The following is a 27685-nucleotide window of genomic DNA, read 5'->3' on the forward strand; positions in this document are numbered from 1 at the left end:
TGGAAAGTTGGACCGAATCGCCCCTGCAGAATACTGCCCCAATACTGACGCTATGTGACAACACTGGAGAATATCCTGTGCCTGGTATTACACCACTCAGAAAGTAGCATTCATCTCCTTACCCTCTGCTACATTCTTTCCTTCAGTTACCAGTTTGTAATGAAGTATGGCCTGAAAGATATTTATACTTTTTCTAAATAAATGATGCAAGTTTCTCTCTGAACCATAAATCCTTTACAGTTTAAGGTTCAGTGGCCAAGAATAAGCCCTCAGTGCTGGGCTCCAGTACATCATCATAGCCGGAGAGGCGCACTGCCAGGTCTTGGCACAGTATTAGGGAATTCTTGGAAAGGGAAGTGGCTTCGGCTGGCATTACACCTCTCCACCTCCACCATGATGTACAGGCATTTTGAGTCTATGAAACGGGGGTGGGGGAAATGGGTGTCTTTATATACTTGTTTCAGTCATTATTTAAAAATGGGAAAAGTGCTCCTGTTTTCTAAACTATATTTTGAAATTGTCATCTGCCATCTCTGATCTTACATTAACTAGCCTACAAGTATTGTCTGTCAAAGTAATAATCAAATAATAAAATTCCTTTTTTAGTACATAAATTTTACTCTTCTTGAACATTTCCCGTTGGTCTTCATGTCATTGCTCTTACATTCAATGTGTAGTCTGCCTTGAGCCAAATTTAGGATAGGATTTATTTCTAGATTGGCACCATAATGTTTCTTTTCAATGGAACATTGGTTGTTGGTGGACAGGTAGAGACACCTCCTGATTACCCAGAAAAGTTCTACATTTCAGTGCCACACTACATGACCAAATAAAGGCATGTTTTTAATAGCAGTGGGCAGGGTTCTGTCTTTAGAATTACACTTTGCCTTTTTTCACATGATTATATTTGGCAGGTAGAGATAAAAATAATTCTCTGAATAGTCATTCAAATGACACAAAACTCATCATTTATTATTAAAACTCATAACTAAACTTATTTGAGGAAATACACTTTCTGTATGTCAGGTGGCTATCTCTCTCTCTCTCTCTCACACACACACACACACACACATACACACACACACATATTTTGACAGTGTGAAACATAAAGACAGCTTACCGTCGCATTTTGGGAATGTATAGCTTAAGTTTGAGTTTTCTTGCGATGTTTAAACATTTTACTTTGAAGAACCAGCTTCCTGTGCTTGATGATCAGAATTAGCTATTTGTATTCTTTAGTACTATTATTCTCGTCAAAAGTGTTCTTTGTGTATTAACTTTGCCTTATATATTTTCTTAACTACAGTTGGAAATGAGTCCTTGTCTCTGCACCCAGTCACCAACCACAGTATTTGGGCTGCGTTGTGGCTGGTGGGGTGGCAAGACCATCAACACTCTGTAGCAACAGAATCTCCTTGAAAAGGGAGGAAAATAGTTTTGGGAAAGTTCTGTGCAAGATAAAATCCAGGCTAACAAAGTCAGTGTCTGGTCAAAATTTGGAGGATAATAAAAATGAACAAATAGAGAAGACCAAAAATGTGAATATTAGCAAAAAGACTAAGCAAAGTAAAAGCCCGGGTGAGACTGTAAACATCACTGAAGTGAATTGTGGAATTTTGTAGCCTTTTTTCCCTAAACAAGGTTAAAGAGGGAAAGGAGGCCTAGTTCCATTTGCAGATAGCTGAGACCCACACAGTGTCCTCGAGCTTGTCAGGACAGTGTTCATAGAGTTAGTCTGAGGCCAATGCGTGTTTCTGTGATGTGAACTTTTAAACAGTCCTGCTTTAGAAATATGAGCTTACGCAAACCATTTAATTCCATTTATGTGTGGCAGATCAACGTGAAATTTGTTGTACATTTAGAATAGATTTATTCTAGTCCTGTAGTATACTTTTCCACTACTTAAAAACACTGCTTCCAAAGTGAAGAAGAAAGGAAACACACATGCACACACACACGCACGCACACACACACACACACACACACACAACCTCAGATAATGCTACTGGCAAAAATTGTTCATGTGTATTTGGTTAGTTCATTTGGAAGAACAATGGGATTCGCTTTAGGGATTTTTCCACGAGTACGATTGATGGAAAATTAGATTCATCCTTCTGTCACAGGTGAGTCAACTCTTTACTCCAAAATATTTCTTTATCATTATTTCCCATTCTTTAAAAAAAAAATACTGAAATATCGCCCTTAGGTTAGCAGGACTTTTTCAGGTTGAAGATATTTTTTAATATTTACTGTTTAATAAATGTTTGACAATAATGAACCTGATAAATGCCTCATATTTGCTTGTTGCTTCAGAGCTGTATTTCCCAGGCTTCAGCCAAAGTTGCATGCTACCTGTATGACCACTTAGCTAGAAACTTTATTCAAATTCACTTACTCCTTTATTTATTTATTCAACAAATGCTTTTTGGACTCCTATTATGAACTAGGCACCATTCAAGCCACTTTTTAAATAACTCCTTCAGTCTTAGTCTAAGATATAATATGTGTGAAATCACAGGTATAATGTTCTTTGTATTTTTCTAATATAAACATATGAATATATAACTACTAAAAGTGTTTAAAGGTTGGTCCTGTTTCACGTGACACCAGTGACACTTTGGTGTTTTTAAAGCACCGTTGTCTTCATTATCTTTTTGGATTCTCTCAATGACCCATAAAGATGCACAACCATCCCCATTTTACAGGCCAGGGAGCTGACACTCAGCAAAGTGGCGTTCCTAAGAACACACATGACAAGCAGTTAAGCCAGGCACCCTGTCTGGTCTCCTAAACTAAGCTTGGTACTCTGTGCACAGTACCATTCCCCAATAACAGGAGCTGAGGACATTGTAAAACTTGGATGGAGATGTAAGGAATGAAGAGCGGGTTTGAGTTCAGCTGTCCTGTCTGTCTTAGGAAATCTGGATTGTGGCTTGTACTCTGTCCTTTGACCTTTGTGGAACAACTTTGCCTCAGCACTAAGTAGGAGCCAAGTAAATCACCAAGAAATGCAATCCCATTACCAGGTTTCAAGCTTGCAGGAAATTTTGACATTGTGTCCACCTAACTGGCTCTATTCAAAAGTGATCTAAGGGGCTCCTGGGTGGCTCAGTTGTTTAAGCGTCCGACTTCAGCTCAGGTTATAATCTCATAGTTTGTGAGTTTGAGCCCCACGTTGGGCTCTGTGCTGCCTGCTTTAGATTCTCTGTCTCCCTCTCTCTCTGCTCCTCCCCCATTCATGCTCTCTGTCTTTCAAAAATGAATAAACGTAAAAAAAAAAAAAAGTGATCTAAGATCTTTGATCCAGGTTCTAACATATACCCCACCTCACTTTCAGAGGGTCAGTTTGGCTCCCTTAAAGGTTTGTGTCTCCCTCTGTTGTAGATTTAAGTTACCTCTATGATACACTACATGCTACCATGTTGACCCCAAATCAAACTTAATTAAATTACCAAATTTTAATGTGTGCCTCATGAACAAAAACAGCAACTGAGATTCAGATTTGTTCAGAAAAGTCTGAAACTTCCTCCCTATAAGAGTATATGGGTATGTTTCTGGGTATATTTCCAACCATACTGAACAAACAGGCTATAGAACTATTTGTGTTGAAGAATTGTGATGTCTAAAGAATATGAATGAGTGAAAGGAGGATTTTAGGAGTCAAAAAATATATTTATACATGAGGTAATATGTGAACTATAAATACATATAAAATCTGGTAATTTTTTCTAAGTCTCAACTGACATCTGTGAAGAGAGTTATTCAATGTTGGTCATTACTATTCACATCATCCTTATTTGAGTAAGAATATGGGGCAGATTATGAGGAAAGATACATTATAAAGTCCTCCCTTGATTTCTCACCAAGATAAGAATTAAATAATTTATGGAACTTCTGACTTATGACTATACAGGAACATAAGGTTATAATTACAGATCAAAGTATTAAGTGTCTTGAATTACTGGCTCCTTCAGTGTAAGTTTTACAAAAATATTTGTGTGTTTTTCCTTTTTAATGTTGCATTTATGTATTTGATTTCTCAGTATTTTCCTCATTTACAAGTTAGCTAAGTAATTTATGAGGGAGTATTCATTAAATCATTAAATATGATTTCGATTTGACTAGAAATTGAATTTATTTTGTTCTCCGATACCATCTTAGGGGACAGCGGTATCTTTAAACAGTTTCTTGAATATTGCATAAGTGTATGAATAATTCCCTACAAACAATGTACGCTCCTCATATATTTCACAATCCAGTAGAGTACTAAAATTCTGAAACAAAATAAACTAAACATTTACCTCTAGATATGTATGATCTTGTCAAATCAGAAATAAACAGTGATGTGTATCTTATTTATATTTAGTTTTGGAAAGCACCATCATTGCTTTCTGTGTCAAGGTCATTGAATCCTTTATAAATAATATAGTTCATTATGGAGTACCTTACAGCCTTACAAGCAATTTAAATGGGGGAAAAAAATCACAGAAGAGTATTAGTTCAGCAAAATTACCAGAAAATTATCCAAGCATAAAAAATTTTAAAAGATAAATTTAGGCATGTGTTATCTAAATTTTTGTAAAAATGTAATTGATTTAAATTAATTTGATCTATTTTTTTTGGTATATCTGTGGTGGGGGAGTGGGTGTTTAAATGACTGTATACTTCAATGTATATTGGAGTTGGTATGGTGGAGAGAGGTTGAGTTCTTTGGAGTCATATCTGAGTTTCAATGCTGGCTATGCTACTTAAATTCACTGAGTCCCATGTGTAAAACAACAAAAATAATACTAGTTTGCAGTATTACCATATTAAATGATAGAACAGTACCTTTCCTGTAATAAACACACAAGAAATGTTTTTATTACCCCTTATTCTTTATTTAACTAAAAATAAAAACTGAGGTTTAAAAAATAGTTTTAACTTAACTTTGAGGAACTAAGACCAAGGGGGTAGGTCTTCATGTTGGTGTCTTGCTTTATTTCACTGTGAATCCACTTTCTGTTGCTTTGCATCATTCCCTTCTGAGATCTTTCACTACACCGACTTGTGTCTAATACGAGTTTATGTTACAAGAGAGCTTCCTTCCTACTACCAAAGGAGGTTATTTAAATATCTGTGGAATTAGCTATAGATTACATAAATTAATGTGTGAAATATCTTTCCTATGCTCTTCATGTGAGTAAATACAAAATGAAACCTCTTTTCTAACATGAAATGTGAAAATGTATCCAGGCCCCTTTCCTTTCCTTTCCTTTCCTTTCCTTTCCTTTCCTTTCCTTTCCTTTCCTTTCCTTTCCTTTCCTTTCCTTTCCTTTCCTTTCCTTTCCTTTTTTATTTCAACAAGACACTTTCCTTCATGGCTCCTGTGAAGTGCTGTTAGAACAAAATTGTCTCCTTTTCTAGCATCCAAGAGATTGGGTGTCCCCCATGAAGTTGTGTGTATTTGCATCCTTTAGGACAAAATACAAAATTGTGAAGAGGAAAGTGTCTTCGTTATATGTTTTCCTCACTGAATAGTTAGAAATGCCTGTTTTCAAACTTTAGAGAGGAAACCCTTTGTTACCCATTACTGTGTGCTCAATTTGAAGGGGTCAAAGAAAAATTACTTAATAATGGTATTCATGACTCAGGAAGATTTCAAGAGAAAAGTTAATAATAATTTCCTTGCTTCTTAGTATTTATTGTCTTACCCATGAGGCGTTTTGACAACTTCTTGAATTTTTATATAAAAGTAGCATAGGGGCGGTGGGGCTAAGAGATGGCTGAGAAGACTTGCCTTGAAGCTGTGTTTACACAGCAAGCAACACTGTTTTTACTTAAGTTGGTTTTTTTTTTTAAGATTGACAAAAAATAACAATGTTTTTCTAAAGGTCTTTTTATTCACAAGTTACATACAAGTTTTCTTATTTAGTAACTTTTTCTTGGTGGGGGGTGGCTTCAAGAACTGTGACAGAGATTACTGGGGGCAAATGGCAAAGCCTGCACCTCCCCACCCCCACCAACACCCCAGCCACCATTGGTGGCTGCACTGTGAAGAAGTAGCAAGCTTCACACAGGCTGACAGGGATGAAGCAAGAAGGGAGAGGACACGCCCACAAGGTGTAGCCACACCTTTTCCCACAGCAGTAAGGACTAAGGTGGCCCACCTCCCACTCAAATTGTGGCCTCTGCAGAACCCAACATGTCCTAAGTAATAATAGCTGCTCTGTGCTTGGCTGTGTTCAACATTACTTGCTGCATTTTAATCATCACAGCCATAGTAGCAGGAAGGTAGGTATCGTTGTCCTCATTTTAAACAGGAGGAAACTGAGCTCAGAACATTTGAGTGTTTTATTCACGCTAGAAACCGAGGAGGTCAGATTCAAACTTCCGTCTGCCAGCTCCAAAGGCCGCCCCCATGGCTCTTGTTCCCCTTCTGCTGGAATAACAGATTTGCAGTAGCTGGGCCGCCCCCCTTCACTCACCACCGCTTCTGTCCCCCTTCTCCTGGAGTACAGATTTGCAGTAGCTGGGTATCAGGCAGTAGGGGAAGCAAACCATCTCTGATTTATATGATTTTGTGAATTGAAGATTATTTAAATTGCCGATTTTGTTCTTAAAACATTCTTTACAAACTGTTGACAATTGGAAAGCCAACCAATCTTTCATTTCCATTGATGTTACAGCCTGGAGCCACACAATCAGCCCCAGCTTGAGCAAGGACAGGACACCTGACAGGGCAGTGAAAGTTAAGCTTCCCTCCCCACAGCAGGAAAGTAAAAAACGGTGTTAACAATTGCAGGTCTGGGTAATATGGTTTGGTCTTCATGCCTTCACTCAGGTGGAGCCCGAGAAGTTGAAGACACTAACAGAAGGTTTAGAAGCCTACAGCCGAGCCCGGAAAAGGAACAGAAAGTAAGCACCAATTTTATTTATTTTTTTGCCATTTCTTTCTCAAGTATATAATTTACTGGGTTTTATTCAGAGGGACAAGAAAATCTCACTAATTTTGTCCATCTTAGGGCCTCCCTAAGTGTAGTTTAATGGTTATCGCCCAAGAGGATCATTATAGACAAGCCAAATTAGTTAGCTATTACAGAAAATATTTTCTTTTCTTAACAATTTGTACTGTGTATGGGATGTTCCTCTTCATCATCTCTTTCCTCACTCCCTCCATATCCATCCCTCTCATTTACTGGGAAAGAAACACTCTCAATGTTTGCCAATTAAGTAGTTTCTAAAAGTATAGCAAGGGGTGCCTGGCTGGCTCAGTCAGAGAGCATGCAACTCTTGATCTCATGGTCATGAGTTCAAACCCCACACCGGGTGTAGAGATTACTAAAAAATAAATAAATACATACAAACATACATAAATATAGTTTTAATTTTTAAAAATTTAAAAAATTAAAAAATAAAAGTATAGTAAAAGTCTGTCCCTTCAGGGGCGCCTGGGTGGCTCAGTCAATTAAGCGGCCGACTTCGGCTCAGGTCATGATCTCGCGGTCCGTGAGTTCTAGCCCCGCGTCGGGCTCTGTGCTGACAGCTCAGAGCCTGGAGCCTGCTGCAGATTCTGTGTCTCCCTCTCTGACCCTCCCCAGTTCATGCTCTGTCTCTCCCTGTCTCAAAAATAAATAAACGTTAAAAAAAAAATTAAAAAAAAAAAGTCTGTCCCTTCAGGAGGAGGGCTGAGGAGATATCCCCAATTTTACACAAGTAAGTAATTTCATCCAATTAACTATTAGTCAAAGTGATGGTAAATAATTCTTTTTTCTTGGGGCAGGAGTAATAGGTTTTCTTTGGAATTATAACAAGAAGTTTTACTTTGGGATGTTATTATTCAAATATTTCTAGTATGTTCTGGGTAAATGTTGTAAGGACAAGTAGATAATGTTTGAAACACAGTTTCCCTGTCATACAATGTAGTTTTATGTATCATAATTATTATTTCATCTTAAGGTAGAGAACTACAAATGTGCTTCTGTACATGCACATGAAAAGTTATTTTAAAAATACATATAATGGGGGCGCCTGGGTGGCTCAGTCCGTTGAGCCTCCTACTTTGCCTCAAGTCATGATCTCATGGTTTGTGAGTTCGAGCCCTGCATGGGGCTCACTGCCGTCAGTGTGCAGAGCCTGCTTTGGATCCTCTGTCCCCCTCTCTCTCTGCCCCTCCACTGCTCATTCTCTCTCTCTCTTTCAGAAATAAACATTTAAAAATATATACATATAATTGACATACCTGCTCAATTACTACAATTTTCACATTATCGAACATCTAAGAATTATGAGATCAGAATGATTAATAGTGTGTCTTATGTACATAATGATATCAATAGTATCTATTAAAGAGCACTCTTTCTTTTAGTGGTATCTTTAATAATTCTTGCCAGAGGTAAAATTTTAAAATTCAACAACTCTTGGGGAGACTCTTCATCTCAATAGAATGTCTCACAAAAAGATGCCATCCACAATAAGCAAACTCCCCCTTTTGTTCAGGAGTTCTTTGGAAGGTAGTGAGGGTTGTGGTGATGATCAAGTGAATAGCCAGGTTTGCTGTAGATCTGATAAGGAATACAGTGAGGCAAGTCCCCTCTGCTCTGACTGAAGTACTACTTGCTATGCAGAGCTTTGTAGTAGGATAAGGCCCATAGAATTAATACAAGGTCTGGAGAAAAGGAGGGAAATTGCAAATTACCTAAATCACAAACTTGCAATGGGCTGTTTGCTATGGAGTATTCAATAGTACTTGTTTATTTGACGTAAAAGATCTCTCAAATCTTTCCTCTAGTGAGATATGCCATTAGCTGAATTATGTGCAAAATATCCAATTGACTGATAACACAGAAATGAAATAACTCCTTAAAATATTTAAATATACTGCCCTGAGGGGCGCCTGGGTGGCTCAGTGGGTTAAGCTTCCCGACTTCGGCTCACATCATGATCTCGTGGTTTGTCAGTTCGCGCCCCACATTGGGCTCTGTGCTGACAGCTCGGAGCCTGGAGCCTGCATCGGATTCTGTCTCCCTCTTTCTCTGCCCCTCCCCCACTCACACTCTGATTCTCTCAAAAAATAAATAAGCATTAAAATTTTTTTAAATATATATTTATAAATATACTGCCTTGAAATGAATTTCATTTTCCCCATAAATTTGGTATTAATCAATTTTGAAAGGTAATGAGGAATAAATAGCAATTTTAAATTGTTTTTCTTCAAAGCTAGTTTACAAGTTGTGGTGAATTTGCATGGGTCCTAAGTGGCATTATCTACGTAAACTCATGAAACCATAAACTTAGAATATGGATTGGAGAGGTAAAAGAAGAAAATCTAAGGCAAACTTTAGTAAAAACAGCTTTATTTATTATGCTATTGTCTATTCAGACCAACTTGCCTTATAAATGCCCATTAGAATACTTTACATTTTGCATATAGTATTTAAACTCGATTATTTTATTCTCCCAATCACAAGATGGGCCAGAATAACTATGCCTATTTATGAATGAAGACACTTTAACCCAAATAACCTTAATAATTAGTTGAAGGTCACATAAGTGATGAATGGTGTATTGAACCCAATCATGTGTTTATTCATTTACTTAATCATTTAGTTATTGCCCTAGTTAAGGAGACTAATTGAGCAAAAACCTGTGTTGGGCCCAGTGCTACAGCCCCTGGAGCTCATGTTTAGCAAAGGAGGGAGATCCAGAAGCCATTAAAATGTTAAAATTGCAATGACAGCAATATGTATAGTGTATTTGGGGATCATAGAAAGTGGCATTAAACTCAGGTAAAGGAAGACTTTCTAGAGGAAATATCTGAGCCAGGTCTTGCACAATACATATGTATTAGCCAGACAAAGAAAACAAAGACCAAGATGGGGTGGGGTGGGATGATGTTTAGATGAGATCAGCAGTTGGATTTGGGGGACTATAAAGCCTCAGACAGGAAATTGTAAAAGACACGGCCAAAGGTATAAGCAGCAATCAGATCATGAAAAGGTTAGTAAGGGCCAGTGGGATCCTTTATCTTATTGGAAGTGCCTGATGGGACAGCTAGATGGATTTTCACTTTAGATATGTCTGTACGGAGGATAAATTTTAGGGGAGCCATATTGGAAACAGGGACATTGTTTAGGATGCCATGGCAGCAGTCAAGGGAGAATGAGGGCTCAAAACAGAACAGGAGTGATGAGAATGGAGGAGAAGGAATGTGGTCAAGAAATATTTAGGAGGGAAAATTCACAAAACATCATGGTGATTGGTTGGAATATGGAGAGCAAGCAATCAAGGACAACTTTCAGGGTTTCAGCTGGGGTGACCTGGTGGGTGGTGGAGACACTGAAATGGCATTTAGTACAGGGGGGCTGTTGAGTGCATGTGGGGTGCCTGTGGACTATGTTGAACCCATGTCTGACACTGGGAAGAAGTGATATTTGACTACGTAAAAATGGCTGTGATCACACAGAGATCCTTTGGCCAGTTTGAACAGTGGGTTAAGGATTGAACCTCTTGGGCATTTGAATGTTTACTAGAGATAATGAAGCAGATGGGAATCATCAAAAAGGAGGAAGCGAATAGGGGGTCAGGGGAGCAGGGTGTTAGAAACCAAAGACTAAAAGCTTCCAGAATGATAAACAGAAGTCCAGTAAGACAAGAACTGAAAAATCTCCATGAAACTGGGCAATTTGGAGGCTATTGGCAACCTTAGTGAAAACCATTTCCAATAAAGTGGCAGGTGTAAAAACAAAGTGACCATGGGTTGAAGAGTGAATGAGAAGGGAGTAGAGAGAGTTGATATAAATTAGTTTGGTCTTCTTTCTACCTGTAATATAAAATTTTCCTGAAAAATAACTGGAAGAATTTTTTAAATGGCAATGATGTGACTGCTTTTTGTAGACAAAGGAAAAGGAGAGAGAAAGTGAGTGAAAAAGGAAAGTGGCATTTGAATAAGATGATTTAGAGGCTGGTTTTGGGCCTGAGTTCATATCCTATTTCCATCACTTCATAGCTGTGTGCCCTTGCATATGTTGCTTAACCTCTCTGAGCCTAAATTCTTCATTTCTAAAATGGGCATAGAGGGGCACCTGGGTGGCTCAGTCGATTGAACATCCAACTTCGGCTCAGATCATGATCACACAGTTCATGGGTTCAAGCCCCGCATCGGGCTCTGTGCTGACAGCTCAGAGCAGAGCCTAGAGCCTGCTTCAGATTCTGTCTCCCTCTCTCTCTCTGCCCCTCCCCTGCTGACACAGTGCCTCTCTCTCTCTCTCAAAAATAAATAAACATTAAAAATTTTTTAAATAAAATGGGCATATTAATATCTACCTCTTAGCATTGTTATTATATAGATCATATAAACACAGTACTTGGCACATGGTAAGTATTTAGTAAACAGCTATTTTTATTATAAAGATACAGGTGAAGCAAATGAAATTATGAGATATTTTTGCCAGTGGAAACATTCTACCACCATATTAGATGTTTAGAATTCTATGTAATCATTTTAATTTTTAATATTCTACAACCAAACTGTATAATAAATATCTTTAAACATATATGCTTATTACAGCCTAATCACAGAAGAAATATTAACATATTTATTGAAAACATTACTCAGGGTCATTTTATACTTGAAAGAGGAAATAGCTTCATTAAAGAAAAAAATTTCATAGCTTTTAGATTTGCTATGATTTTCATTGAAATGAGGATCAAATCTTCTACCTATACTTACACATAAATTTAAAATCTGGTAACCTGATTTTTGTGGAGTTCAAAAGTGATAAAGTGATAAAATACATCCTATTTCCACTTTAAGATCAAGAAATTATAGTTATGCTAAATTCCTTAAATTCTTCATACTTTCTCTGCGGATTAAGTTTCAGAATCTACGATTCTTGATGTCTAGGTCTCACCCAAATTTGTTCCATTCTACATGAAGCGAGTTGCTTAAATTCTAAACTGACAGTGTAGAGCAACATGTGGTTCCTCATTTCCCTCATTTCTTATACCATTCACAGATGTGTACCTGCCTTTTTCCTTGATTAGTGAAGATAAGGATAATGTGTGACAATATAGGCAGTGAAAAATGGAAGTGGCAATTATCTCCATTAATAACTAGAAATGTCATTATATGAACATCTATTGCTTAATCAAGTAGGTTTTAGAGTGTCCATTAGTAAAAATGTTTATTATTAAATGTCAGCAGGAAATAGAAAATAGTGGATGAAACTCCACAGGGAGGCCCTCTGTACTGGAAGACTGAATTTTGACTAATTATTCATTTCATGAACTCATGGAAATTTTTCTTCCTCTTTTAAGTGCATTCTTCCCTGACCTGACCAGTTAGTGTAAAAATTAGTCTGCAGCTTTAACACCTGGGAGAGTCTCCCTTTACCTCTTGAACCTCATGATGCATTCAAGTAATTTCATGCCCCACCTCTCTGTATTTATTCTCTCTTCCACAAGTAGTCAATTCTCCCTCTGTTAACTACTTAAGTTTGTTAAAGGAAAAATAAATTTAGCTTAAGTTAATATAAACTCTTTATAAACGTTTTAAATATCTTGTTGAAGAAAGAGATCACAAAGTCCTAAATTCTCTCTTTTTTTAAAGTTTATTCATTTATTTTAAGAGAGAGAGAGAGAGAGAGACAGGGTGTGTGTGTGCGCACGCACAAGTGGAGAAAGGGCAGAAAGAGAGGGAGAAAGAGAGAATCGCAAGCAGGCTCGATGCTCAGTGCAGTGCCCAATGCAGGGCTTGATTCCATGAACTGTGAGATCATGACCTGAGCCAAAATCAGGAGTCAGATGCTTAACTGACTGAGCCACCCAGGCGACCCCTAAATTCTATCTTTTTGTTCAGCAAGTAATGTTGAATTATTTTTGTACCTTAATGGTGATGTTATTGCAACTTTTCATAGGGAAACCTTTTTCATGACTCTTTGAATTTATTACTTTTAAAAACTGTAGTTAAATATCCATGTTCTTCATTGACAAATTAGAATCGGTTTCACCAGTTCTCCCTATAAAGTCATAAAGTATGGCATAGAAACAGTTGTCATATACTGATTTCATAGGCTTGCTGTAAAGATTAAATGAGATAATGTATGTAAAGATTTAACACAACTCTTGGCAAATAGACAATTTTCAATAAATAGTAACAATTCTTGTTATTAAGGTAAAAGTGAGAGAACCAAAATTCTCTAATGGTTTTCTATTGAAATGTTTTACCTTCATTTTAGACATTTAGAATTTTAGGTAGTCAAATATAAACCCATAAGATATTATAATAAAAATCCATAACAAATATCCTTTGAAATGTATATTCATACTTTTAAGTACAAAAGAAATAGGACAAATCTATGTAACATGTTACACAAGGTGTAATAGTGTTAGGCAACTAGGCAATGTATGATACTGTCAAGACCTTTGCCAAACAGCCCACAAATGGGATCCCAATCCAACCCCAGCCAAGCTTACATGACCCCATGGAATCCTGGCATTTGATTTCCACCCCCCCCCCCCCCCCCGCCCAGTCACCCAGAATCAGGCTTGGCAAACTCCTCACTGGGAAAGCAACTCAGACCAACTCCATGAGATGCCCATGGTCCCTTAAAATTGGAATAGGTAGGTAAATAAAAGACAGTGTATGAATAGATTATATCAACTTAAACAGTGCCCGAAAACAGTGATAAGGGAGAAAGAGACAAGTTGCAGAAGGGCATGTATACCATACCACCCTTGATGGACACCTTTGTGTGTATATTAAACACACACACACACACACACACACACACACACACACACATAAAAGACAGCACTACGTACCATTCATGGATATATCGTATAAAGTATAAAAACATACTATAAAGAAACACAACATAGTTGCCTTTGGGGAGAAGAGGAGGAGAGAATGAGACTAGGAATTGATAACAAATGGGAATTTCAGCTTTTTTTTTAATAAAAAAGAAAGGAAATAATAATTTATTATCAGTTTATTTTCAGAAGTGGATTTGTTAGAGGTTAACTTATTCTATGCACTTTTCTGCATTGTTTATATTTCTAAGAATAAATAGGAAGAATGTGAAAGCTAGAGGCTAGCCTACAGGCTGGCAAAAGGTAAGGGGTTGCTGTTGTATTGCCCACATAATTTAGTTAAAACCAATACATTAATCTTTTTTTCCAGTTAAACTGATTCAAGTTCATATATGTATATCCCAGAATATACAGACGTCGTGTTAGCTTTGGACAAATTTTTTATTTAGGAAGTATGTGGAACATCCGTGATATGCCCAGCAGTATACTCCTCAGGGTATACGCAGAAACTAAATGTACGAATTGTCTAGTCCCTGCGTATGAGGGTAAAACCTGGTGGGGGCTGTGGTAAACCAAAAGGCCTCATATAAAGGCATTCCACTAAAGTTCAAATATGTTTTTAAACACAACGTGAGCCAAACTAAATGGAACTATGAGCCAAATTCTTCCCCAACTGCAAATTTCCAATCTCCGTGTACGTGCCGAGGTGAGACTTAACTCTTGGAAAACCATGCTGACAGCCTGCAGCTTTATCTCTGCAGCTTTTCTAGTAATTGTTGTGACAAGATAAATGAAATGAATCAGCTTAGTACTCAGAATAATTGGGTAACTATTTATATGCATAAAAAAGAATAAAGTAAGTTAGTTAGAATAGACAAAGGGTACATAATTACAGAGGTAGATGGTGTGGATTTGCCTGGTGGATTTTAAGTAGTTCATTGCACAGCTTCCTATAGTTTGAATATACCGTTTTGTGTTATTCAGGCTGCACATGTGTGTAATGCTAGGCCGAGTAGAGAGAAAAAGTCAGATGAGCGATAGACACTCTGAGACAGCCATTCTTTATCTGTTCAAATAGTTAAGTCACTTTGGTTTTGCAGAAAAGGTGGTGGGTCCAGGAGGGAGCCTTAGGTGTGATAGATTGTTAAACTGTTTCCCACCCAGAACTTGTGCAGGCACCAGGATTTCAGCCTTCACTTGCTCAACTCAGAAGCCGGGATACAGCAGCGAGGGCAGAGGGAGCTCCCTAGTGGCCAGAGTCTGCAGTTCAGCCCCTCCGCCCTCCCCCTGGCCACGCAGCCTGGCTGCCTGAGAAAGAGAGGCCAGAACAGGCAGTGCGGGGCAGGCTGGAATCCTGGACGACAGGCTGCGTCTGTGGGAAAAGAGACCCACGGCCCAGTTTTCTTGCAAAATCATCCGACTGTGGAAGAAGCATGTGGAAAGGGAAAGAATCCATTGTCCCCTATCATGTGCTCCGTTTTTTCGTAATTCTGCGACTTTATTATTAGTATTAAGTGGTGAGAATCCAGGGATGTTTGTCATCTGACTTTTTCAAATGTAAATATAAATTGACTTTCTAGGGTGGAATTGGTGCTTCTGTTTTCTGATTAGGGGATTAAATTGAGACTTTGTTTCCTTAATTTGTTAATCTGGTGTGTTGTTTTCATTAATTCCAGAAGTGGAAAGCTAAATAACCATTTAGAAGCTGCTATTCATGAGGCCATGAGTGAACTGGACAAAATGTCTGGGACTGTAAGTTAATTTATTTTTCCATTATACTATGTTTCTTTGAAAATAAATTGTATTACACTTTTTGGTAAAGCGTCTTCAATATTGACAAGCAACTCACGTAGCAATACTAAATTACTAGGCTCCAAAAAAGACTGATATCAGAAAAGATTCAAAGTAATTTAAGAAAAAAATAACCTAGTAGTATTAACTGTGTCTTTTTTCTGAGATAACTTTTGTTTTTCCCACATAACATTCCTTCTAAACGTAAGCAGCAAAAAATAAAGTTCAAACCACAGCTTTATGCATTTAACTCTCTGCACAGCAGTAGCCATTACTGTTGCCTAAATATTCAATAATGCAAATTTCTCTTTGTCCATAGAACCAAAAAAAAAGGGGGAGAGGGATATTGAACAATAGGGTCAAGATCAAGAGTGTATCGACCTCTCATTTCTTTTCTATTGTTACCTAAAAAGTAAAATATTTGGCACAAAGTCCTATTGTTAAATTACTGAACATAGTAACCTCTGGTTTTCAAGAAGTTGTGTCTGTTCTTTCTTTACATTTTTACTTAACTGTTCACATAATAATATCGAATGTGAGAAGTTTCATCATTGTTCTCTAATTCAAACATTGGTGAGTGTAAACACTCAAAATATAATTTTGGTAATTTCTTTTAAAAAATGTGAATTATCCAAGGCTATTCAGCAATGAAAGCTAATTTACTTTCACTCAACACTTTGTGTTAAAGTCACCTGGACCCCAACAACCCATTCAGTGGCTACTTATTGACAGATATAAGTTATAGACTCATAGAATGTTGGGGTTGGTATGGGCTTTAGAGATGTTGTGATCTAACCCATCGTTTTGCAGATGGATGAATTAAGGCCCTGAGAAGTTAAACTTCCTGACAGAATGTAGGAAAGGTCGGAAGCAGGGATCATGAAGTCCAACACCTTCCAAGGCCAGGCAAATACACTAAGTAAAGCGGGTCAGGTGTGAGAAAAAACAGCAATTCAAGTGGATTGAAAAATGCCAACTAGAGGTCAGGGAGGCTACCTTAGAGGCTCAGCACAATAGAGACTGTTGCTTACTTCGGTCTGGTGCCGGTTGGGGAAGGGCTTTCCACACACAGTCATTCAGAGGCCCAGGTTCTTCTTTCTGTTTCTATGTCCCCCATTCCTCAGGGCCTCCGAGTGCTCCTTCATATCATTTGCATGCAGCCCAGCAGGTGAGAGAAGTGTGTATGCACAGGGGTGCCAGGATAGGCTCCTCACTTCTGCTGTTTTCCACTGGACTGACCCCCTCATCTGGCTTTCTTAAGGCAAATGGACTAGGAAATGCATTCTACAATGTGCCCATTCAGGAAGAAGAGAAAATGGGTTCAGTGAGCCTCTTGCTGGTCTTTGCTGCAGGACATTTGGCCTTTGTGGCCAGCAGGCAGTGAGGAGTGATGGGATTGGGGCAACCTGGAACCCATGCTCTCTCCAGAAGGAACTCCTTCTTCCATACTCCAGCAGGTCCAAACCTATGGGAAATTATGCCAGAATTGCCAGCTCCTCCAATTTTTCATAAGGTGCTAAGTCTAGAAGTGAAATTCCAACTTTTTTCATGTTGACAACTGTCTTTGTAAACATTGAAATATCATATAGCTGTTAAACAAAATACCTTTTCAGGCCATATTTGGTTCACAGATTACCAAGACTTGTTTGCAGCCTTGGATAAAGGCTTCTTTCCTCAATTATAACAAGTTTTCAGTTATCATTCTTCGTCAGAAACTAGTGGTTTTTAAAAAATGTATATGGACAGGTTAGGAGGAAGAGGCAGTGTGACAAACTTATAAATGTCACTTTTAAAATTTAAGTTCTTAAAACAGCTTTTTGCGTTTGCCTTCGAATAGCATTGGCCTTCGTTGTTATCTTAACATTATTTTAAAACAATTAAGCCAACTTGTAGTGGATCTTGAGAGCTGATTGGGAACATCTCCTAATTATGAATTCTGTGACATTATGTTGGTAACTTTGAAATTGGCTGTGGTACAAGTACGTACACCATGGAAATTGGCATATCCTACACTCGGCTTGTGTCCCTCCACAGGGTACTGGTTGTTAAACATTAGCTACACCACGGCCTTGGGACCATCCTGCCTTTCCTGGGTCTAGGCTTGCCCTCTCCTGTCAGTAACCACATACATTGTGGGGCACCTGATCACCTCCCTAGCACCTGTTCTCTGCCCCTCCAAACCATACCTGCTGTCCGATACCTGGTAACCATACTCTGCCATGCTCCATGCCTGCTCAATCTGATACACAGCCCTAACTGCTACAGTTTCTGCATTTAGTATACAGAGATGAGTTCATCAGTTACACTTTCCAGACTATACAAGCTCAGATCTGCCAACAGATGGTAGTGATCTTCTATTTTTCACTCTGATTGTTCTCTTAAATAAACTTCCATGGGCTGAGCTGAGTGCATATTCTTACCATCTCTGACCCTTCTTAGTAGTTGTAAAATAAGTCGGGTGATGAAGTAAAGAAGAAAACATGTTTGGTATGTATTTTTCTGCTTTTCTAGACTCTGCTGAAGTTGGCGATCTAGGGATCCCTAACAAAAAGGGCTTTATTTTTGTCTTAAATGCACAGCAGAGGTAGCAACTGCACACGTCATTTCCCACACGTGATGTTCTCTGGTTCCTCCCTTGCGTTCCAGTGTTACAGGTTTGCTCTGCTTATCTGTTCCTAGGACTCCTCATTCCCTGTAGTGACTATGGACACACTAAGATCTGAGATCTTGGTAAAAATTTTAAATGGCTCAGGAGATCAGTGATTGGAAATGAAAGGTGGAATCTCTTTCCTCCCCTGTTTCTTTGTCAGAAATCGAATGGTGCTTGTACTTTCAACCTTTGTTGTTATTTTTTCCCCACCTCTTTATTTCCAGGTTCACCAAATCCCACAGGGAGACAGACAAATGAGACCCCCCAAACCCAAGAGGAGGAAGATCTCCAGATAACAGGGACTACTCCACCAATGCGCAGTGTTTATTAAAGGAACGTGCACAGATATTATCTCTATATAGGTATTGATATAGCCACTGTTATATCAGTATTTATACTATGGCAGATAGCTACCACCACCACAGGGTGCTAAAAGAAACAGTGATACGATATTTTTTTTGATGAGGAAGGATAATGAATGCTGGAAAACCAATCAAAATCCCTGAATGATGAGAGTAATAAATGGTCAAGAGATTACTGAGAAACTTTTTCTATAATACTAAAATTGTGATTATAAGAAATGTCCACATGTTTCTGAAGAATTTTCAATGTTGTATATAGAAAATGCAGAATTTCATGGCGATATCAGAAATGTAAATATTGTACAATATTGTCATGTACAAGCGTACCTAATGCACACTTTATCTTTTATTGTACAAAGAAATAGTGTACAAAATTCTTTGGTTTCTATGGAGTACACCTACCAGAGACTACCAGTGTAAAGTGATAAATAAAAATACAACCTAAATGCTTTTCTATGATAATGTAAAAGATGCTGTTTTTGTATTTAACAGCAGAGAAAAGGCATGACAATGTATTACCTGAATTATGACATACATTGCACACCACCGAGTGTCCATTTCTATTGTCTGTTTGGAATGAACCTTATCCGGAAGCACTGGACCCGATTTCGGGTGCCTAGGAAATCAAAACCTTGCAGATTCCTAAAGGGATGAGGGCTCACAGGTCTAAATTAAGAATTCAGAAACTGCAACCATTTGTTGCATATTTTTTTTACCTAAGTTTTAAAGTAGAATAGGTTTTATAAAAAAAAAATCTTAGATGGAATATTTTACTCAGTCATTTCTGTAGTTAATGTTTGATAGCCACCTCTTGACTCAGATAGCTTAGGCCGCACCACCATGGATGCTCAGAGTTGAATTTTTTTGGCAAACAATACCGGACAAGATAAAACTCTGTTTCCACACCTGGAGGCAAAAGCCCCCCTTCAAAACCATTATCAGAGGTAAGGTTGATTATAAGTCAGTTTTCTTGTAGTGGCAAAAAAAAAAAAAAAAAAAAAAAAAAAACAAACCCAATCATCACAGCAAGTGTCATAGCCATTCATCAGTATTACTCAAACCAGAAGTGAAGGTGGCTTACAAAATTATTAGCAATGGTAATTTTTTATCAGTATTATGTAACATATCAGATTTATTTTATTTAAAGAATTATTTATACCATTAACAGATTCTTATATATATTAATGTGGCTGAAATGTGCAGGTTAAATCTATTAACCAAATTATTTATATTATATTAAGTAAGAAAAAAAATGTGAAACAAATGTAGAGAGAAAATACTACATTACAAGTATACAAACCTAAAACTGTGAGCCATTGTAAAGTACAAGGTTATTAATAAGAAATGTAGCACAACATGATTTTCCGTCTTTTTTCACGATTTTTGTGGTGGTGGTATAACCCTGTCTCCCACGCACTTGAGAGAAGTTTCAGGCCTCCAGCCTGACTTCAGCTGATGGATTGTCAAAAGAAGGGATCCATTATCCCTTTATTCTTAGAATCACCAGCCCCCACCCCTAAACCCATGAACCCCTAGAGAGCGCTCGCTGCCTTGTCCCCTGGCCTGGGGCTCACTCAACAGCTTCATGCTCCAGTTACCGGGAGCCCTTCAATAGCAGGCTCTGGACCCCCAGATGCCCACCACCTCCAGTATCCCTCCCTCTCATCCACCCCGCATACTCCTCACTCCCACGATGTAGCAGAGTTCCAGTAACTCAGGAAAAAGGAGACCAAGGTCATTCTTCCAGTTGGTTTCTTGGGGCCACAGCACAGAGCACTCCACCAGGGCTCACTTTTGATAGCAACAGCTCTTAGTTCTTCCCCCCAGGGTCTCCTGGGTCTCCTGTGTCTCACTGTACTTTCACTCCCACCCTCACCCCTACCCCCACGCCTGATGGAATACAACTGGCACCCAGGCTTCATGGCCTGGAGGCAGGAAACCTTCCTTGTAGGGGTAGGTCCATTTTGTCTTTCATGTAACAGTGGGATTGCCTGCCGGTCCTTCGCGCAGTCGCCCTAAGTAATCTTTTGTGTAGTTCAGTTGACACATCTTTGCGTGTTTGCTATGTTTAAACCATAAATGTCCTTTGTTGTCCCCCCACCGATCTGCTTTTCTACTGTTCTGTCTACATGGTTGTTTTTATTCCCAGATAGATGCATATGCGTGTTTTGTGCATGGCGTGTGTCTGCGTATATGTGGGTGTGGATGTGTGTGTTGATACGTAGAAGTTTTTTTAGCCTTTCCTGTCTTTAGAACGAGTTTGTGTCCACCTGGCCTTCTTTTAGATATTTTAAGCTAATTAGATGTGTGGTTCCCCACCAATGTATACTTTACATCTGTAGACCATGTAAAGTATGTTTGTGCCCATGATTTCACTGGTTGCTTATGGCTTTGATGTGGCTGCTAGGTGTTGTTGTTCCAGTCCACATGGGGTTTTCCCCCCTCTCTTTTACAGTTATATGGTTTCGTGTAAGCAGTTAATGTAAATATTGTTAGCATTACAGGTCATGCAGTGCTGTAACATTTTTTTAAATGTTGCACCTACTTTACAATTAAAAACTTGGTCACTCATACTTGAATTTTGCCCATAGAGCCATTTCTTTCTCTTTGTATTGAAGCCAATTCATTTTTTAAAAATGAAGGCTAGCCTTTATACATTAGTAAATTTTTTATTTCCTAAAGTAAACTTTTTTCTCCCCCAAACAAATCTGACAATTGAAACAATGAAAAATTTTTTTGCTCCTTTAAAGAACATAATACCCCTCTTGGAAAAGAAAATCTCATTTTATTTTGTGTCCCTTAACAGTCTTAGGAAGCACAACGAGAATAAACTACATCTTTAAGTAGTTTTTAAAGATTATTTCAAGCGAATGAAAATTAACTGAGCAGCTCTTGTTTGATTTGTCTCATTTGTAGCATTAAAAGTAATCAGGGTTTTTATTTATTTAAAGGAATATTTTTGGTTTGTAGTTTTCAGTCTCCTTGTGAATGTAAATGCTTTAAGAGCATTCATCCCTTGTGATATCATGGGCCACTTTTACTCTTGTAGTTGGACCCTGACTTTGAGTTATTGGCAATGTCTCTTTTTCAAGTAAACCCCACCTTCATTTTTGAACATAACACTGCAGAATTGTGGGAACAGCAGAGAGCTGCTATTTTGCTTTCTGTAAGTTTTATGAAGATTCCCAACTGACTTATTCCATGAGGTAATTCTTTTCTCATTTCAGACCAGGGTAACACATTGTGGTTAACTCCGGTAATCTTCTCTGCAGTTTGCAATGTTCCCTTGTAAGTCACAAGTGGTTTTGCGTTGAGATTTTAAAATCTAAGATGCTTCAGATGTTGGTGACATTACTCTTTCTGAAAAGGAAGCCAAGATTCTAGACCTTACCGAAAATATGATACCTTGTTTACTTTCCCCATTGATGCCCAAATGGTGTTTAACACAAGTCTCAAGACTTTTCAATGTAGCCTATAAAATGAGCTGTGCGTTACTTGATTCATTTGGGGGCTATGAAAAAAATAATATCAACAGCCAGAACTGTAATATTGAATTAATTTATCTTTTCTTTCATTCACTCTATCACATTTGCATTAGCCAAAGAGATAAGAACATTAGTAATTCATACGTGTAAACAACCCAGAAGTGAATTTTAAATCCGTGAGCCAAAAAGCAATAAACAACTCAAGCATGGGAAATCCTGCTAACAGTGGGGGGTCTGATACAGAAAAAATATATAAAAAGCATTATCTTCAAATATGAAAGATTAATTTGTATCTACTGTAAATATGTAATATCAGCCTTATCTGCTTTTATACACACTGTGTGTGTACCTCAGCGACCTTTTATAAACCGGAAAGATGGTTGATTTAATAATTTGTTATGTAAATACAAAGTTGTCTATAAATTGGAAAATTTGATGCCAGATGGCTTCACAATATACAAATGTGTTTTGTAATATCATGCCTTTATGGATTAAGTATAAATACACTGGATTGTCTGTGTAGAAGAGTAGCAATTTACATTTCACCTGCATTTCAAGTGGATATTTTTGTCCAAGTGGTTATCTTCTTAGGACAAGAAAATGACCTGAACATTTTCAATGTGGAAAACAAATATGGTTTTGAAATCACCAAAACTCCTTTTCACACTCAAGTGTCTGTTCAATTCCATACTAAATGCCTTTTATTATATTTCCATAGGAGAGTCCTTGATCTGGGATTGGGACCTACCTAGGAAACCTCCCCAAACTGAATTATTCTGCTTTAGGAACAGGCTGTGCATCTTAATTTCTAAATCATAGGCAAGGGAAGAACCACAGCCTTCTTACCATTTTTTAACTTGTTCTTTTCTGCTTTGTTTCCACACATCTTGGAAAGCACTACACAGATAAACAGGGCCTAGTTCTCATGCACCAATGTGTCTACAGAGGGACGCCTCAATGCAGGGCTTCCCAACCCTGGCACTACTGACATTTTGGGTGAGATCATTCTTTGTCCTGGGGCCTGTCCTGTGCATTGTAGGATGTTTGGCAGCTGCCCGTGCCTCTACCGACTAGATGCCAGTACCATCCCTTCCAAATTGTGACAATCAAAAATGATGCTAGACGTTGCCAAATGTCTCCTGGGGTGGGGGTGGGGAATGGAGAGTGGGTGTAGGGGACAAAGTGAGACTTGAAAACCACTGTCTTAACAGAATCAGTTAGGGGACATATGTCTGTGTGAAATATTGGCATGTTCTGCCTGCTGTAATCAACAGGAAACTGATTCCTAGATCAAAATCCAAAACAAAATCCATGCCAAAGTAGTGCTTCTCAATCCATCAATAAGGAAGTGAATATATTAGCTTCAGCCTCATGTTGAGCACATTTGGCATTTGTGATCATAAGACCCAAGACAATCATGTTTTGAGAACTCCCATGTTGGGCTTAGGAGAGTTATCTAAATACCATGATTCAGTTTACAAGAAGGCTAATAGCCCGCTTTGGATGTGTGTATGGAGCTTCAGGTAATAGAAGGCTGATAGTGTAGCTGCCTGCCTTGGGTCAAGATGAGGAATTTGGCTAAGGAGACCATGCCATGTATACATTTTAACAGCTCTCTATAGCAGTCTGGTTCAAGTATCAGTAGTTTTTGTGCGATCCTCCTCTTAGTTCTGATGGAAGCAGTTCCGTAGATCTTGCAGATATCACTGATACATTTATTCATTTGATAAATATTCTTGGGTTCCTCTCTATGCCATACCCAGTAGGCAGCAGTAGGCATACAATAGTGAATAAGACAGACCCCATTCTTTGCCCCCACAGAGCAACCCAAGGAGATGACCAGTGGAACACGTAAGTACAATAAAGGGTGATAAGGGCTGGTCTGGGAAGCACATGGCAGGCCCCTGACCTAGGTTAGTGAGGATGAGGGAAAGATGAATAGAAATGGGGCAAAGAAGACGTGTGTGGCCTGGAGGAGGGTAAAGGAGTGTGTTGGGGCACAGAGAATGGCACGCTTAAGGCTGGAGGCTGGCGGAAGTGTGAGAGAACAGCTGAGGAGTAGCGTGCATGAGGCAGTCGAGAAGAGAAGTGGGGTGAAGCCCTAAGGGGGATCTGGACAAGTATTCCCCAGACTGCACTTTAGCATGGCGGTGGTGGGGAGTACTGCAGGGTTTTAAGGTGGGGCGTGATATGATCAAGGTCTGTGTTTTAGAAAGACTATTCCGACAGCTGTGGGAAGAACAGGCATTTGGAGTGAGACGACACTGAGGAGCATAGATCTCATCTGGAGTACAGCATTTTCGAAAAGCACTTAATCCTCAAAAAGCGAAAAACATCCTGGGCCCACCATAACTCTTCATGCCACATTTGTTGAGCAAAGCCCCGTCCCAGTCTTGAGGTAGCATCAATCCCTTATTTCCTTCACACAAATTAGTGCTGTGCTGGCAGACCAATAATGTTTCTATTTTGATGATCAGAGGCCACAGAAGTTTAGAACCCCAAAGCATTACCGTGTTAAGAAATGTTAGAAAGTGAGGCCTGCTAACCAGAATGCACAGGTAAGTGTAGGTCAGGTACAGACCTTCGGCATGCCTACTTCCTCCCACACAGCTCCACTGGGAAACAGGAAGCTGCAGAAGAGCTCACGAGACGCCAGAGTTGCCAGGTAAGCACCAAGGGTTGTCAAAGCCCAGGAAAGCAGGACTACAGGGAGTCAGGGACCCGGGACAAGGCCATCTGGCTACAGGGGCATCTACCCCACAGCAGGGGAGACCGCAGGGGTCTTTCATCATCCATCCCAGGTCATTATTAGGTACATGCCCTTCAAAGTATCCCCAACCACTATTATCACCTCCTACATTCAATGAACATTGAACATAAGGGCTTTAAAAGCTAATTATCGGTTAAAAAAAAAAAAAAAAAGCTATAACAACAACAACAGAGGCAGTGCAATGACAGGCATTCAATCCTATGATCCAGAGGCCAGCAAATAGGCCTTCCCTCTATAACAGGTCCTGTATACAGGAAACGGACCCTTGACAGGGAGGCAGCCCATTATAACGTTGATAAACTGGGTCCCGGAAACAGATCATATCCAGTCAAATCTAGACTGTGCCAGTAACAGCTGTTTAACTTTGGGCAAGTTATTTAACCTATCTATGCTTAGATTCACCTGTAAAAGGAGAACACTTCCCTCATGGGGTTAAGGATTGAATGAGATAATGCAGATAAAGTTCTTAGCGCCTGTCACATAACAGGTCCTCAGAGAACGTGTATTGTTAAGCTGCAGTATGAAAGATTTAGATCAGGAAAGGGAGCTTCCTGCCAGTGAAGTGTCACAGGTAAGGAGGAGTTGTGTCTCTCCAGAAAGGCTTTAAAGGTAGGAAAGTGCTATTTACCTGTCCAAGGCAGTTCTGGCCCAAGCAAACTGCATCATGGAAGCCTTTTCTGGCTCTCCTATCCAGCCCTGAGCTTCTGGATCTTCTACCTATGGTGTTTCTTAGATTAATTCTACTTCCCATAATGCCACATGCAGAAATGAATCAATAAAATGGTTTTCTAATAAACTAGGCGGGAAAATGACTTCTCTAAGAAGATAACTACATTCACTGACTGTGGCAACCATGGTAGAAACAGAACTTCTAGCTTTCAGCCTCAGAGTGAAGTCAGAACGAGTTCTTTGAGTAAGTAGCTCAAGGTATGGGAAGTTTAAACAATTTCAAATCAGTCAGATCAGGCCTACAGAGCTTAGTACAGAGAAGAGTATATTTGACTTAAGAGACTGAAATTTGGGGTCCCAGTTCTTACCGCTGACTGACTCCATGATTTAGAACAAATCACTAAAAAGATCCTGGGTCTAGACTCCTAGGATGCGAAACCAGTTATTCAGTGGCTGTGTGACTTCAGGCAAATTACCTTCTTGGTGCCTTAGTTTCATCATCTGAAAACTAAGGGATAATAGAATCATCAATGTGCTAGAGGATTAAATAAATCAATCTATGTGAAGCACTTAGAAGAGTGTCAGGCATAGAGTAAATGCTATGCAAGTCTAGATGTTGTCATTATTATTACTTCTAGTAGGGGCTGAGCCTCAGTTCCTTCATCCACAGACGGAAATGACATAGCTTTTATTTGTCTCAAAGAAAGATCCAGTCTTCTGTGGGATGATCACTTTAGAGGATCCTACTGTTTACATTTAACCATTTATTTCTTTTCCCTGATTTAAACAAGCATGCTCTTGAGAGGAGTAAGACTGTGAACCAAGCAAGAATCAGGAATTTCCTAAAAAAAAAAATTGAGACTTACGGAGGGTGGGAGGAAAGTGTTCATAACTCTCCTAGGGTTAGCTATACTCAGAGGACTAATATGAAAATGAGAAGAGATAATACACTGAGACATGCTTTCAAAAAGGGAGAGGAAAGAACAAATAATCTGAAGTGATAGTATCTTCAAGTGTCATTAAGAATTATTATTTATTTTTAAATTGGAAGTTTATGTCTAAATACTGAACCTAGACTTTTTAGACTGAATTCTTAGTCACATCTTGCTGAAAGAGGGGGCAAAATTTGTTAAACACTGATGGAGGGAGTCGATTTTAGCTGAGCACTTAGGTCCCAGGGGCAGAGCCTCTTTGGGGTTTCCCGTCTGTTCAGTATCCTGGGCTGCTGTAGAACAACACACGTGGGAAAGCATCTGGGGGACTAGTCGCCAGGAGCTTTGGTCCCTGGACTGTGACTGAATCCTCCCCAGAACATAGTTTTTCCTGCCAAGTTAATCTTAAGCAGCTTTTGTGGTCAGAGAACATATCCTTAGGAAATCTTCTGTGACCTTTTACGGGCTCTATCCCCCTTTCCCAATCAAATAGAGATCATCTAGGATCAATAAGTTCCTTCAAATTTCAAAACAAGCATGGAGGTCAGGGGCCTGTGATTTCAGGCTGAGTCTCACTCTTCTGGTTTAGTTGGCAAAGAATGGGGAAGCAGACACTCACAGGAGCTGGAAAAGAAAGTGTTTAAGAATTGGCGCGAAGTGCACTGGCTTGCTATGGATAAGCTGCCTGTCTGAGCAAGAGTCACCAAAGGCGAGAGAGACCCTTCCCTCCCCTTTCTGATTGTTTTCCAGCTCTTCCCAAATGTCCAAGGCGATCGTGGAGCAGGTGGGGCATCCTGGGAGGAGAGAAAGTGTGTGCGTTGTGATTCTGTGCTTCATAAGGCAATCAGGTCAGCCAAAAGAGATCAGACCATGGTGACTGCCATCATGAGGAGGCATAGCTCTCTGAGTGAAGAACAAAATCAACAAGAGGTGTGGTTTCTCCCTCAAAGAATGGATTTCCTTGTTGTGAAGCAGTGGTTGCCAAACTTTGAGGACTAACTATATACAAATGTGTGTGTGTGTGTGTGTGTGTGTGTGTGTGTGTGTTGTGTGTACTACTGCAATAATTATAGATGTGCATTATGAAACACACAAAATACAAATTAAGAAAGACTGAGATTAACTGAACAGAAATAAGAGTTTTTCTTTTTTCCCCTCTCTCATCCCAGTGGATTATCTTGTACTGTGCCTGAGGTGTGTGTATCCACATTCGAAGATTGCTTTAAGTGACGAAA

The 27685-nt window shown here is 39.1% G+C and overlaps 1 protein-coding gene across 2 annotated transcripts in view; it reads left to right on the forward strand.

Annotated features, from left to right (window-relative positions):
• The window catches only part of MBD5 (methyl-CpG binding domain protein 5), a 159776-nt gene extending 140171 nt beyond the window's left edge, over nucleotides 1–19605 (forward strand). For both annotated transcript variants that reach the window (XM_042948725.1, XM_042948726.1), the window contains 3 exons: nucleotides 6824–6897; nucleotides 15468–15543; nucleotides 18457–19605. In XM_042948725.1, the coding sequence (XP_042804659.1) occupies nucleotides 6824–6897; nucleotides 15468–15543; nucleotides 18457–18528 (222 nt within the window). In that variant the 3' untranslated portion in view covers nucleotides 18529–19605. The remainder of the gene's footprint in view (nucleotides 1–6823; nucleotides 6898–15467; nucleotides 15544–18456) is intronic.
• Nucleotides 19606–27685: the final 8080 nt, after the last annotated feature.

The sequence above is a fragment of the Panthera leo genome, chromosome C1 (assembly GCF_018350215.1).
Source record: "Panthera leo isolate Ple1 chromosome C1, P.leo_Ple1_pat1.1, whole genome shotgun sequence".
Classification (NCBI taxonomy): domain Eukaryota; kingdom Metazoa; phylum Chordata; class Mammalia; order Carnivora; family Felidae; genus Panthera; species Panthera leo.